At 46.0% G+C, this 12,500-nt stretch overlaps 1 protein-coding gene across 34 annotated transcripts in view; it reads right to left on the bottom strand.

The window, feature by feature from the left end:
* LOC110501039 (CUGBP Elav-like family member 2) overlaps positions 1–12,500 on the bottom strand; it is a 221,329-nt gene that overhangs the window by 136,789 nt on the left and 72,040 nt on the right. For 13 of the 34 annotated variants that reach the window (XM_090214070.1, XM_090214053.1, XM_090214060.1 and 10 more), the window contains exon 1: positions 3,617–3,929. The exons of 19 other annotated variants lie outside the window; for them this stretch is intronic. In XM_090214070.1, the coding sequence (XP_090070196.1) occupies positions 3,617–3,738 (122 nt within the window). In that variant the 5' untranslated portion in view covers positions 3,739–3,929. Of the gene's footprint in view, positions 1–3,616; positions 3,954–12,500 lie in introns of those variants that run through there. 2 more of the 34 variants (XM_036957424.2, XM_090214058.1) reach the window with 1 other exon arrangement.

The following is a 12,500-nucleotide window of genomic DNA, read 5'->3' on the forward strand; positions in this document are numbered from 1 at the left end:
GCACGTGACATGAGGGGTGACCCTCACACCCTGATGACTGAACTGTAGCGCCTGCCTCGGTCTGCCTCGTGGGTCTGTTGGTCTGGTCTACGCGCCTTTAAACTGAACTGGGAGACAGAGACAGAAGAGGAGACTGTCTAACTTGACCCTGTCCCCTTACTACACTTCCTCAGCTGTCTGGACTGTCTGGACAGCATCACACCAGAAAACACTGTGCATTGTTGAGCTCAAATGGACGGAGTCACAATAAACTGTTCAAAACAACAATACAGCATGGAACTTGACTGTAAAGGCTGAGCTGGCCGTGGCTGGTCCTTGCCATGCTATACTGCTGTGTGTTTGGCTAGCCAGCCTTTCCTGTGTTGTGTTAGCCATAGACAAGTAGACCCATGTTGCCAGTAATCTGGATAACTATGGACCCTTAGTGTCTCTGTTATATTATTACTAAAGGTGATCCATAGACGGGTGGCTGTTTTGGGAAGAAAACATGTCCGTGTTAAACATCACTAGGAGGGGTGTGAGTGATGTAAAACACTGTCGGTACACACCTCTCCCCACAAACACCCACATAGGTACACATTCAGTAGTACGGTGCCCTGTATGGGTGTAGGAGGATAGAGGCTGTCCAAAACACTGACCAGTCCAGCTGTAGTGCAACAGAGCGCGCTCCGGCTGTAATTGGCCATCGCCACGGTGACAGAGAGGAGTTAAAATAAAGCCGGCTGGCTGTGGGCCTCCATTCATTACACATCCCTCTCTCCTTCCCTCCATCTCCATCCAATCTGTGCTGCCCTCTCCCTCTCACACTCTCCCCCTCCCCTAACCACCTAACCACCTTCTCCTGCACCCCTCCCTCTATCCCCCCCCCCCCCCCCCCCCTGTTATTTTCCTCATTAAAGTGAGACCCAGGCAGTAGCGGTCACTGCCTCTCATTTATTTTCATTTGAAACTGGTGCAGCTCCACTGATCCTCTGGGGCTGAGCAGAGAGAGAGCAGGATGGTGTCATTCTGATAACAACCACCCAGCACACACACACACACACACACACACAGGTGTGCATGCACGCACACACACAAAGCTCATAGCCACAGCTCATTCACTCCCTTTCTCTCACACTTGCACTCTTACCCTCTCGTTGGCGTGTGTGTGTGTGTGTGTGTGTGTGTGTGTGTGTGTGTGTGTGTGTGTGTGTGTGTGTGTGTGTGTGTGTGTGTGTGTGTGTGTGCGTGTGTGTGTTGATACTGGGTGTTACTTCCAGATGGGGAATCTCTTATTAAGCATAATCGTATTAGACTGAGGGAACTAATGACTACTGATGAACTAAGGACTATTGATCCAGAGAAGAGAGAGGGGCTGTATACAAAGCAGGACTGCGCTAGGGGACCGACCCAGGGGTAGGTGTGTGTGTGTGTGTGTGTCTGTGTGCATAGCATACACACACACATGTACCCATACATTTATAACCACCATGTACTAATTTACCCAGCCTGACTCTCCTTATTTAAAAGGTGGGCCGGCGATTAAATAGGGCGTAATGATTCTGACGTGCTCTTTTCACTTTGCTGTAGCGGGTGGTTGGGCAGATTCATGAGGGCCCGGGGACTATTTTAGAGCCCATTGCCTCCACCTTCTCTGTTTCCTGGATAATGAGAGGGAGAGGTGCCATAACTGTGTTCTCTAAACCAACAGGAAGGGCCCTAAAATGAAACTTCTAGGAGAGAGAGAGATTAAATGTGGAGGAGACAGAGAGAGATTAAATGTGGAGGAGACATAGAGAGAGATTAAATGTGGAGGAGACAGAGAGAGAGATTAAATGTGGAGGAGACAGAGAGAGAGATTAAATGTGGAGGAGACAGAGAGAGAGATTAAATGTGGAGACAGAGAGAGATTGCATGTGGAGGAGACAGAGAGAGAGATTAAATGTGGAGACAGAGAGAGATTAAATGTGGAGGAGACATAGAGAGAGATAAAATGTGGAGGAGAGATTAAATGTGGAGGAGACAGAGAGAGAGATTAAATGTGGAGGAGACAGAGAGAGATATTAAATGTGGAGGAGACAGAGAGAGAGATTAAATGTGGAGGAGAGAGAGATTAAACGTGGAGGAGAGAGATTAAACGTGGAGGAGAGAGAAGGATTAAATGTTGAGGAGACAGAGAGAGAGATTAAATGTGGAGGAGACAGAGAGAGAGATTAAAGGTGGAGGAGACAGAAAGAGAGATTAAATGTGAAGGAGACAGAGAGAGATTAAATGTGGAGGAGACAGAAAGAGAGATTACATGTGGAGAAGACAGAAAGAGAGATTATATGTGGAGGAGACAGAGAGAGAGATTAAACGTGGAGGAGAGAGAGATTAAACGTGGAGGAGAGAGAGATTAAATGTGGAGGAGAGAGAGAGATAGAGATTACATGCGGAGGAGAGAGATTAAATGAGGAGAGAGAGATATTAAATATGGAGGAGAGAGAGAGATAGAGATTACATGCGGAGGAGAGAGATTAAATGAGGAGAGAGAGATATTAAATATGGAGGAGAGAGAGAGATAGAGATTACATGCGGAGGAGAGCGAGATTAAATAAAGAGAGAGAGATATTAAATATGGAGGAGAGAGAGAGACAGAGAGAGATAGAGAGAGAGATAGAGAACGGCAGACTGAAGTGGCTGGCTGGCAGACTTATTGTTTGTCTGTGTCTGTCTCGTTGGAGCTGGATGTTTCTGTGCCCGCCCCATTGTCCCCCGTCTTCCTCACCTCCCTCCTCTTCTCCCTCACTCTCTCTCTGACTGAGATCCAAATAAACAAAGCAGACATCTTTCAACAACCCCCCAAAAATCCCGGAAACATGGGAGAGAGGGACAAGAGAGATGGAAAAAGAGAGATACAGAGAAGGAGAGGTTGGAGATTCTGTTGATCAAACATGAAAAGGTTTTTATCTGTTTTTGATAAATTTGACGGCGGAACGAAACAGGCACATTTTTCACCCAAAATCCAAATATGGAGTCTAGTCTACCCTCGTTCTCTCAATTCTCCTGCTTTCCACCCTGCCCGCCCCATCCTCCTCTCCTCTCCCCCTTCCCTCTCTCCTCTCCCCCTTCCCTCTCTCCTCTCCCCTTCCTCCTCTCCTCTCCCCCTTCCTCCTCTCCTCTCTGGATTACAGCGAGTAGTGTAAACACACACTCCCGATCCACATCCCCTGGCCAGCCTCCACCCCCTAGAGATGGATGAAGCCCCTCACACCATCCCTACCACCCCTCCTCTACCCCTCCGCTACCCCTCCATGACTCACATACAGAGAGAGGAGGCATGAAAAAGGAGGATGGGTTGGGGAGGAAAAGAGAGCAAGGGAGGTACAAGCTTTGGATTTTACACTTGAACAAATGAACAGTCGCAGGACGGAAAGGAGGGACACCTAAACAGAACAACAAGCGAGAGCGAGAGGCAGAGAGAGAGAGGAGCAGACACTGACAGACATTGCAGTGAGATATGACATAAATACAGACTGAACCAGAACACAAATACACACACTAAAACAGGAGATCACATGAGAGAGGGTCTAGGTAAGGTTTGGACAAAAAAAATATATATATATGTGTGTGTATGTGTGTGTGTGTGTGTGTGTACCTCAGCAGCAGCTCGTCGGCCCTCGTGGATCCGGCGGTGGGGTGGGGTGCAGAGGGGGGGCAGCATATGCCGTCGACACACACACTCTGCACAAAGCCCAGCTCGGACGAGAGCTCCAACATCTCTGCTCTGCTCCCAACCGCTGGGTTTTTCTCCTCCGATCCTTTTTTTGTTCACCCTCTTTTTCTATTTCACAACAAGCGCCGGCTTTCTGCTCTCGGTCTCGCTCTCCCCTCTCGTTCCTCGCGCTCTCTCGTTCCTATTCGCACTACAGAAACACACGTTCTCTCGTCCCCTCCCCTCTGCCTCCTGCTCTCTCTCTCTCTCTACCCCTCCCTCCATCTCTCTCTCTGGTGGAGCGATGGAGACCCTGCTGGCTTGCCTGGCTGAAGTAATCTCCCCTGACAGCTCAGCTCATGTTGTTGTGTTGTGGGCCTATTTTACTCTAATACTAGCGCCCTGAGCAGACCAGCCTGACCCAGCCCAGTCCAACTCTGGTCTAGTCCAACTCAGTTTATTCTAGGCCAGCACAGAACAGTTTTAACCTAGTTCAGCCCAGCCGAGCATTGGCTAGCCTACAGTGCAGTCCAGCTCAGCCCAGTCCAGCTGTCCAGTCCAGCTGTCCAGTCCAGCCCAGCCCCCAGTGAATGGAGCTATAGAGATACCCTACTGGATATGGCCAATACATTCCATGTTCTTTCCCAGCTAAAAGACAGACTTGTCTCAGCTAGTGGCCCTCCCTAAGCTTCAGCTAGGCGCCACTACCTGTCATACACACACGTGAATGCGTCACACACACACACACACAACGCACACAAACACATCAAATCCGGTATCTGTCACATCAGAGCTGTCCTACTCACAGGAGACGGAGACAGAAGACTCAGGATGCAGCTGATAAAAAAAGAGAAGCCTACAGCTTCATCAGCGTCTCGATGCGTGTGCGTGTGCGTGTGCGTGTGCGTGCAATGAGGATAGAGCTTTTTAAAGTTATGGATTGTCGGTGAGCTTCATTAGAATGTTTGCATACTGTGCAAAATAATACATGTCCCCTACAACACCTGCAAGGGACCAAAACAACACGTTGAAAATACACGTACATTCACAGGTGAGACGCCGTACACAGCTTCAAACTCCAAGCCCCAATTGCTGAATTTAGTCCGTCTGTTGGTTTTTCATTGCACATCTGAGGGTCATCTTCACTACCCTACTTCTTACTCAGTTCTACATTCTAAATGTATTCTACCCATGTCCCATCAGCGACCCTGATGCCATCCTAAACTTTAAAATCTGGATGTTTCCTCCTGCTGGGAGTGCCAATCTCCTTGTGTAAATCTCCTCTGCTGCTCTAGGATCAGTCCTGGAGGGGCCGTGAACATCTGGTCACGTCTGAGAGAGGGGTGAGAGGCCAGCACTCACATACAGACCTGAGGAAATGACCAATTACAATCCTGGATCAATTCTCATTTGCTGCGGATTTTAGCATGATTGCATAGCGCCCTAACACCCTAACTAACCCAATCATATATCTCATTTTTGCTCTTTTTCCTCACCTCTCAGGGACACACAACCACACACACATCGTAGTGTGACATCATTGTAACTTCAGGCCACTGCACAAATATACAGTACCTGTCACTGTCTTGTCTTCCTATGGTGTTTACAGTTGAATGAAATGACCTATTTATGGATGTTGTTTCTCTCTCTCTCTCTCTCTCTCTCTCTCTCTCTCTCTCTCACACTCTCTCTCTCTCCCACTCAATCCCTTTCTCTCCCTCTTTCCCTCTTCCTCTAACTCGGTCTGACAGTAAAAGGTCAATGCCCATTGGCTGCATGGGGGGCACTAGCTGATGTAAGAGCGTTGTCATGGTAACGTATGACAGGCAGTGTACTCTCCTAGCCAGACTCAGGGAGGGCAGGGACCCTTATACTAACCATGCCAAACCAGAGCCAGTCCTTGACTAAGACCAAGCCTGGGCCAAGCTATGACCACTACACACACTGAATGAGCCAAGAGAGAGAGATTAGCAACCAAAAAGTCTTAGCAGTAAGTTATCTGGCAACGTTATTGTACCTTTAACAGTTGTGCCAATAAAGTTTGACTTTGAATGTGTGTGGGAGAGTGACAGAGGAGTAGAATGGGAGGTGGGGGGGGGGGGGGGGGGGGGGGGGAGTAAGTTCTGTTATGTCTGTGAGTCACCATTATGCTGAGCTTGGCTTCCTATTCATAAAAGAGGGATTACCAAAGTCTGCAGGCACATCTTTTCCTATTTCTCCTCTCTATCTTTATCTCTTCAGGCCTCGCTCGACTGAGTAGAGAACAAGAGTACACATCTTTTCCTATTTCTCCCTCTCTATCTTTATCTCTTCAGGCCTCGCTCGGACTGAGTAGAGAACAAGAGTACACATCTTTATCTCTTCAGGCCTCGCTCGGACTGAGTAGAGAACAAGAGTACACATCTTTTCCTATTTCTCCCTCTCTATCTTTATCTCTTCAGGCCTCGCTCGGACTGAGTAGAGAACAAGAGTACACATCTTTTCCTATTTCTCCCTCTCTATCTTTATCTCTTCAGGCCTCGCTCGGACTGAGTAGAGAACAAGAGTACACATCTTTATCTCTTCAGGCCTCGCTCGGACTGAGTAGAGAACAAGAGTACACATCTTTTCCTATTTCTCCCTCTCTATCTTTATCTCTTCAGGCCTCGCTCGGACTGAGTAGAGAACAAGAGTACACATCTTTTCCTATTTCTCCCTCTCTATCTTTATCTCTTCAGGCCTCCCTCGGACAGAGTAGAGAACAAGAGTACACATCTTTATCTCTTCAGCCTCGCTCGGACTGAGTAGAGAACAAGAGTACACATCTTTTCTTATTTCTCCCTCTCTATCTTTATCTCTTCAGGCCTCCCTCGGACAGAGTAGAGAACAAGAGTATACATCTTTTCCTATTTCTCCCTCTCTATCTTTATCTCTTCAGGCCTCACTCGGACTGAGTAGAGAACAAGAGTACACATCTTTTCCTATTTCTCCCTCTCTATCTTTATCTCTTCAGGCCTCACTCGGACTGAGTAGAGAACAAGAGTACACATCTTTATCTCTTCAGGCCTCACTCGGACTGAGTAGAGAACAAGAGTACACATCTTTCCTATTTCTCCCTCTCTATCTTTATCTCTTCAGGCCTCACTCGGACTGAGTAGAGAACAAGAGTACCACATCTTTTCCTATTTCTCCCTCTCTATCTTTATCTCTTCAGGCCTCGCTCGGACTGAGTAGGAAAACAAGAGTACACATCTTTTCCTATTTCTCCCTCTCTATCTTTATCTCTTCAGGCTCCCTCGGACAGAGTAGAGAACAAGAGTACACATCTTTATCTCTTCAGGCCTCGCTCGGACTGAGTAGAGAACAAGAGTACACATCTTTTCCTATTTCTCCCTCTCTATCTTTATCTCTTCAGGCCTCGCTCGGACTGAGTAGAGAACAAGAGTACACATCTTTTCCTATTTCTCCCTCTCTATCTTTATCTCTTCAGGCCTCGCTCGGACTGAGTAGAGAACAAGAGTACACATCTTTTCCTATTTCTCCCTCTCTATCTTTATCTCTTCAGGCCTCACTCGGACTGAGTAGAGAACAAGAGTACACATCTTTATCTCTTCAGGCCTCACTCGGACTGAGTAGAGAACAAGAGTACACATCTTTTCCTATTTCTCCCTCTCTATCTTTATCTCTTCAGGCCTCACTCGGACTGAGTAGAGAACAAGAGTACACATCTTTTCCTATTTCTCCCTCTCTATCTTTATCTCTTCAGGCCTCCCTCGGACAGAGTAGAGAACAAGAGTACACATCTTTATCTCTTCAGGCCTCGCTCGGACTGAGTAGAGAACAAGAGTACACATCTTTTCCTATTTCTCCCTCTCTATCTTTATCTCTTCAGGCCTCGCTCGGACTGAGTAGAGAACAAGAGTACACATCTTTTCCTATTTCTCCCTCTCTATCTTTATCTCTTCAGGCCTCGCTCGGACTGAGTAGAGAACAAGAGTACACATCTTGTCCTATTTCTCCCTCTCTATCTTTATCTCTTCAGGCCTCACTCGGACTGAGTAGAGAACAAGAGTACACATCTTTATCTCTTCAGGCCTCGCTCGGACTGAGTAGAGAACAAGAGTACGCATCTTTTCTTATTTCTCCCTCTCTATCTTTATCTCTTCAGGCCTCCCTCGGACAGAGTAGAGAACAAGAGTACACATCTTTTCCTATTTCTCCCTCTCTATCTTTATCTCTTCAGGCCTCCCTCGGACAGAGTAGAGAACAAGAGTACACATCTTTTCTTATTTCTCCCTCTCTATCTTTATCTCTTCAGGCCTCACTCGGACTGAGTAGAGAACAAGAGTACACATCTTTTCCTTTTCTCCCTCTCTATCTTTATCTCTTCAGGCCTCCCTCGGACAGAGTAGAGAACAAGAGTACACATCTTTTCTTATTTCTCCCTCTCTATCTTTATCTCTTCAGGCCTCGCTCGGACTGAGTAGAGAACAAGAGTACACATATTTTCCTATTTCTCCCTCTCTATCTTTATCTCTTCAGGCCTCCCTCGGACTGAGTAGAGAACAAAAGTACACTTCTTTATCTCTTCAGGCCTCACTCGGACTGAGTAGAGAACAAGAGTACACATCCGCACTCCTCCTCTTCCCCCCTTTCTCATCCCTTACTCCCCTAACATCCCCTTAAGCATTCTACCCGTATTCATCCATTCAAGAAATCCTCTCATCCTCCTCTCTTCCTTTCTCTCAGTCTTTCCTCCCTCTGTTTCCTAGCAAGAAAAATACAACAATAATAAATGATTTAGATTTTTCTTCCCCGAAGAAAGAAAAAGCTTGACTCGGCAGTTTGACTGTAAGACAGGAGAAGGCAATAAAACTTGCATTAGATGCAAGATTCTGCAATCAGGCCGGGGTATGAAGAATTCATCTTATCTTCCCCACGCACACAGCAGAGGACAAGAGAACCCATTATGGGATGTTTTCATCCGTTGTGGCGTCTCAAGTCTCACTTCGGAGCAGATAACAGCGCTTTTGTCGCCCTGACAACGCCCTTATGGGTTAGTAAACAAGCGGCTGTGTGGTTCAGACGAACCGAGAAGGACAGGGGGTTCAGAGAGACAATCTACACTGAAAGGAGGGATGGAAGGATGGATGGATGGATGAAGGCCCCACGGGAGAGATAAACCGCTCTTCCTCTCTTCTCCTGACTCCAAAGCCAAGGACATCCATATGCAGCAAACAAAGGGATGGATTAAAAAGAAAGAGGCAGAGAACGGAGCGATCAACCAGGCTAATCAACACCTCTTTAATACCGAGCACCATGGGTAATAATAATATCTTCCCTAAGGTCAACTAGGACTTAAAGGCCTGGTATATAGGCCTACACAAGATAAATAAAGGAAGGAAAAATACACACGGACACCCACCCATACACTTTACCCACACACACTACCCCCCCCCCCCCCCCCCCCCCCACGCAGGCAGGTGTCTGTGGTTGTGCATTGGAAAGCAGGAGAAAGCAGGGCTGTTCCGTTTACAGGCATTAGCACATAGAAATGAATTTGTCACCTTCCATTAAGGGAAAAGCAGCCCTTGTGGCTTGTCAATTATCTCTTAACAGTGGAGAAAACACACAACAGGACGCCTGTCCCGAGTTTCAGAGTGTTTGTGTGAATAAATAGTGTGTGTGTGTGTGTGTGTGTGTGTGTGTGTGTGTGTGTGTGTGAATGTAAGAGGTTGTGCGTTTGTGTGTTTGTGCATGTGTGTGTCGGTGTGTATATCTGCGTATGCCTGAGTGCATCAGTATGTGAGTGTGACTATGTTCGACAAAAGGCTCGTTACTAGTAAAGTCCTTCATTATTTCTGAGATTAATTTCTGCGATATAGTTGCCCTTGGTCCATTTACAGTAATGTGACAGAGAGAGAGAGACAGTAGCATTGTGTTTAGATTCTGCCTTCTGTCTTCAAACTCTCTCTCCCTCTCCTCCCTCACTCTCTCTCTCTCCTCCCTCACTCTCTGTCTCTCCTCCCTCACACTCTCTCTCTCCTCCCTCACTCTCTCTCTCCTCCCTCACACTCTCTCTCTCCTCCCTCACAGTCTCTCTCTCCTCCCTCACTCTCTCTCTCCTCCCTCACTCTCTCTCTCCTCCCTCACTCTCTCTCTCCTCCCTCACTCTGTCTTGTGGAACATTTGCACATTATTAGAAGGATAATCAATATCAACTATGTTCCACAAATGTATTTTGGGAAGCACAAAAAAAATAAAAATCTCACGTCGCTCTCTCTGTGTGAAGTAGCAGACTGTCACATTCTCTGTGTCTAGAGAGAGAGAGAAAACATGGTGGATTATACCATAAGGACAGAATGTTCCCAAAAGTACACATGTATGACTGTAAAGTTTCTATAGCGATGTACAGTAGGATGGTGTTGATGTCAACATTGCTGTAATGTAGCCGAGTGTACAGCTGTAATGTTGAGGTGTAGTAGTTAACATACAGCTGTAATGTTGAGGTGTAGTAGTTGACATACAGCTGTAATGTTGAGGTGTAGTAGTTGACATACAGCTGTAATGTTGAGGTGTAGTAGTTAACATACAGCTGTAATGTTGAGGTGTAGTAGTTGACATACAGCTGTAATGTTGAGGTGTAGTAGTTGACATACAGCTGTAATGTTGAGGTGTAGTAGTTAACATACAGCTGTAATGTTGAGGTGTAGTAGTTGACATACAGCTGTAATGTTGAGGTGTAGTAGTTGACATACAGCTGTAATGTTGAGGTGTAGTAGTTGGCATACAGCTGTAATGTTGAGGTGTAGTAGTTGACATACAGCTGTAATGTTGAGGTGTAGTAGTTGACATACAGCTGTAATGTTGAGGTGTAGTAGTTGACATACAGCTGTAATGTTGAGGTGTAGTAGTTGGCATACAGCTGTAATGTTGAGGTGTAGTAGTTGACATACAGCTGTAATGTTGAGGTGTAGTAGTTGACATACAGCTGTAATGTTGAGGTGTAGTAGTTGGCATACAGCTGTAATGTTGAGGTGTAGTAGTTGACATACAGCTGTAATGTTGAGGTGTAGTAGTTAACATACAGCTGTAATGTTGAGGTGTAGTAGTTGACATACAGCTGTAATGTTGAGGTGTAGTAGTTGACATACAGCTGTAATGTTGAGGTGTAGTAGTTGGCATACAGCTGTAATGTTGAGGTGTAGTAGTTGACATACAGCTGTAATGTTGAGGTGTAGTAGTTAACATACAGCTGTAATGTTGAGGTGTAGTAGTTGACATACAGCTGTAATGTTGAGGTGTAGTAGTTAACATACAGCTGTAATGTTGAGGTGTAGTAGTTGGCATACAGCTGTAATGTTGAGGTGTAGTAGTTGACATACAGCTGTAATGTTGAGGTGTAGTAGTTAACATACAGCTGTAATGTTGAGGTGTAGTAGTTGACATACAGCTGTAATGTTGAGGTGTAGTAGTTGACATACAGCTGTAATGTTGAGGTGTAGTAGTTGGCATACAGCTGTAATGTTGAGGTGTAGTAGTTGACATACAGCTGTAATGTTGAGGTGTAGTAGTTAACATACAGCTGTAATGTTGAGGTGTAGTAGTTGACATACAGCTGTAATGTTGAGGTGTAGTAGTTAACATACAGCTGTAATGTTGAGGTGTAGTAGTTGACATACAGCTGTAATGTTGAGGTGTAGTAGTTAACATACAGCTGTAATGTTGAGGTGTAGTAGTTGGCATACAGCTGTAATGTTGAGGTGTAGTAGTTGACATACAGCTGTAATGTTGAGGTGTAGTAGTTAACATACAGCTGTAATGTTGAGGTGTAGTAGTTGACATACAGCTGTAATGTTGAGGTGTAGTAGTTAACATACAGCTGTAATGTTGAGGTGTAGTAGTTGGCATACAGCTGTAATGTTGAGGTGTAGTAGTTGACATACAGCTGTAATGTTGAGGTGTAGTAGTTAACATACAGCTGTAATGTTGAGGTGTAGTAGTTGACATACAGTTTAAGAGGGTTGACGTAAACATTACAGTAAGGTAAAGTCTATGATCTTAATGTTGCCGTAACGTCACGCTGTTGTGACGGTGTTCCTGTAACGCTGTGTGAGTGTTGGGAATGTGTTGCCGTAACGTTCCAGTGGTTGTGATGATGTTGCCGTGTAGTGAGACTCTCTAATTGGCTCACCTGTCTCTCAGCCATCTGGAGCTCTGCTAAAAACTCCACGCACGCACACACACACACACACACGCACACACGCACGCACACACGCACACACACACACACACGCACACACACACGCACACACACACGCACACACACACACACACAGTGTACAAACCAAAAAGGCTTAAATCCACCAATCAGTGCAGATGAAGGGGAGGAGACAGGTTAAAGAAGGATTTTTAAGCCTTGAGACAATTGAGACATGGATTGTGTATGTGTGACGTTTAGAGTGTGAATGGGCAAGACAAAATATTTAAGGGCCTTTGAACAGGGTATGGTAGTAGGTGCCAGGTGCACCGGTTTGTGTTAAGATCTGCAACGCTGCTGGGTTTTTCACGCTCAACAGTTTCCTGTGTGTATCAAGAGTGGTCCACCACCCAAAAGACATCCAGTCAACTTGACACAACTGTGGAAAGTATTGGAGTCAACATGGGCCAGCCTCCCTGTGGAACGCTTTCGACACCTTGTAGAGTCCATGTCCCAGTGAATTGAAGATGTTCTGGGGGGAAAAGGGGCGGTCCCCCGAATCCCAATATTAGGAAGGTGTTCTTAATGTTTTGTACATACACACACACAAAAAGAAGGAGAGAAATTCTGATACACACATTGTAAACT

The sequence above is a fragment of the Oncorhynchus mykiss genome, chromosome 21 (genome assembly GCF_057628025.1).
Source record: "Oncorhynchus mykiss isolate SJ-2025 chromosome 21, ASM5762802v1, whole genome shotgun sequence".
In the NCBI taxonomy this organism is placed as follows: Eukaryota; Metazoa; Chordata; class Actinopteri; order Salmoniformes; family Salmonidae; genus Oncorhynchus; species Oncorhynchus mykiss.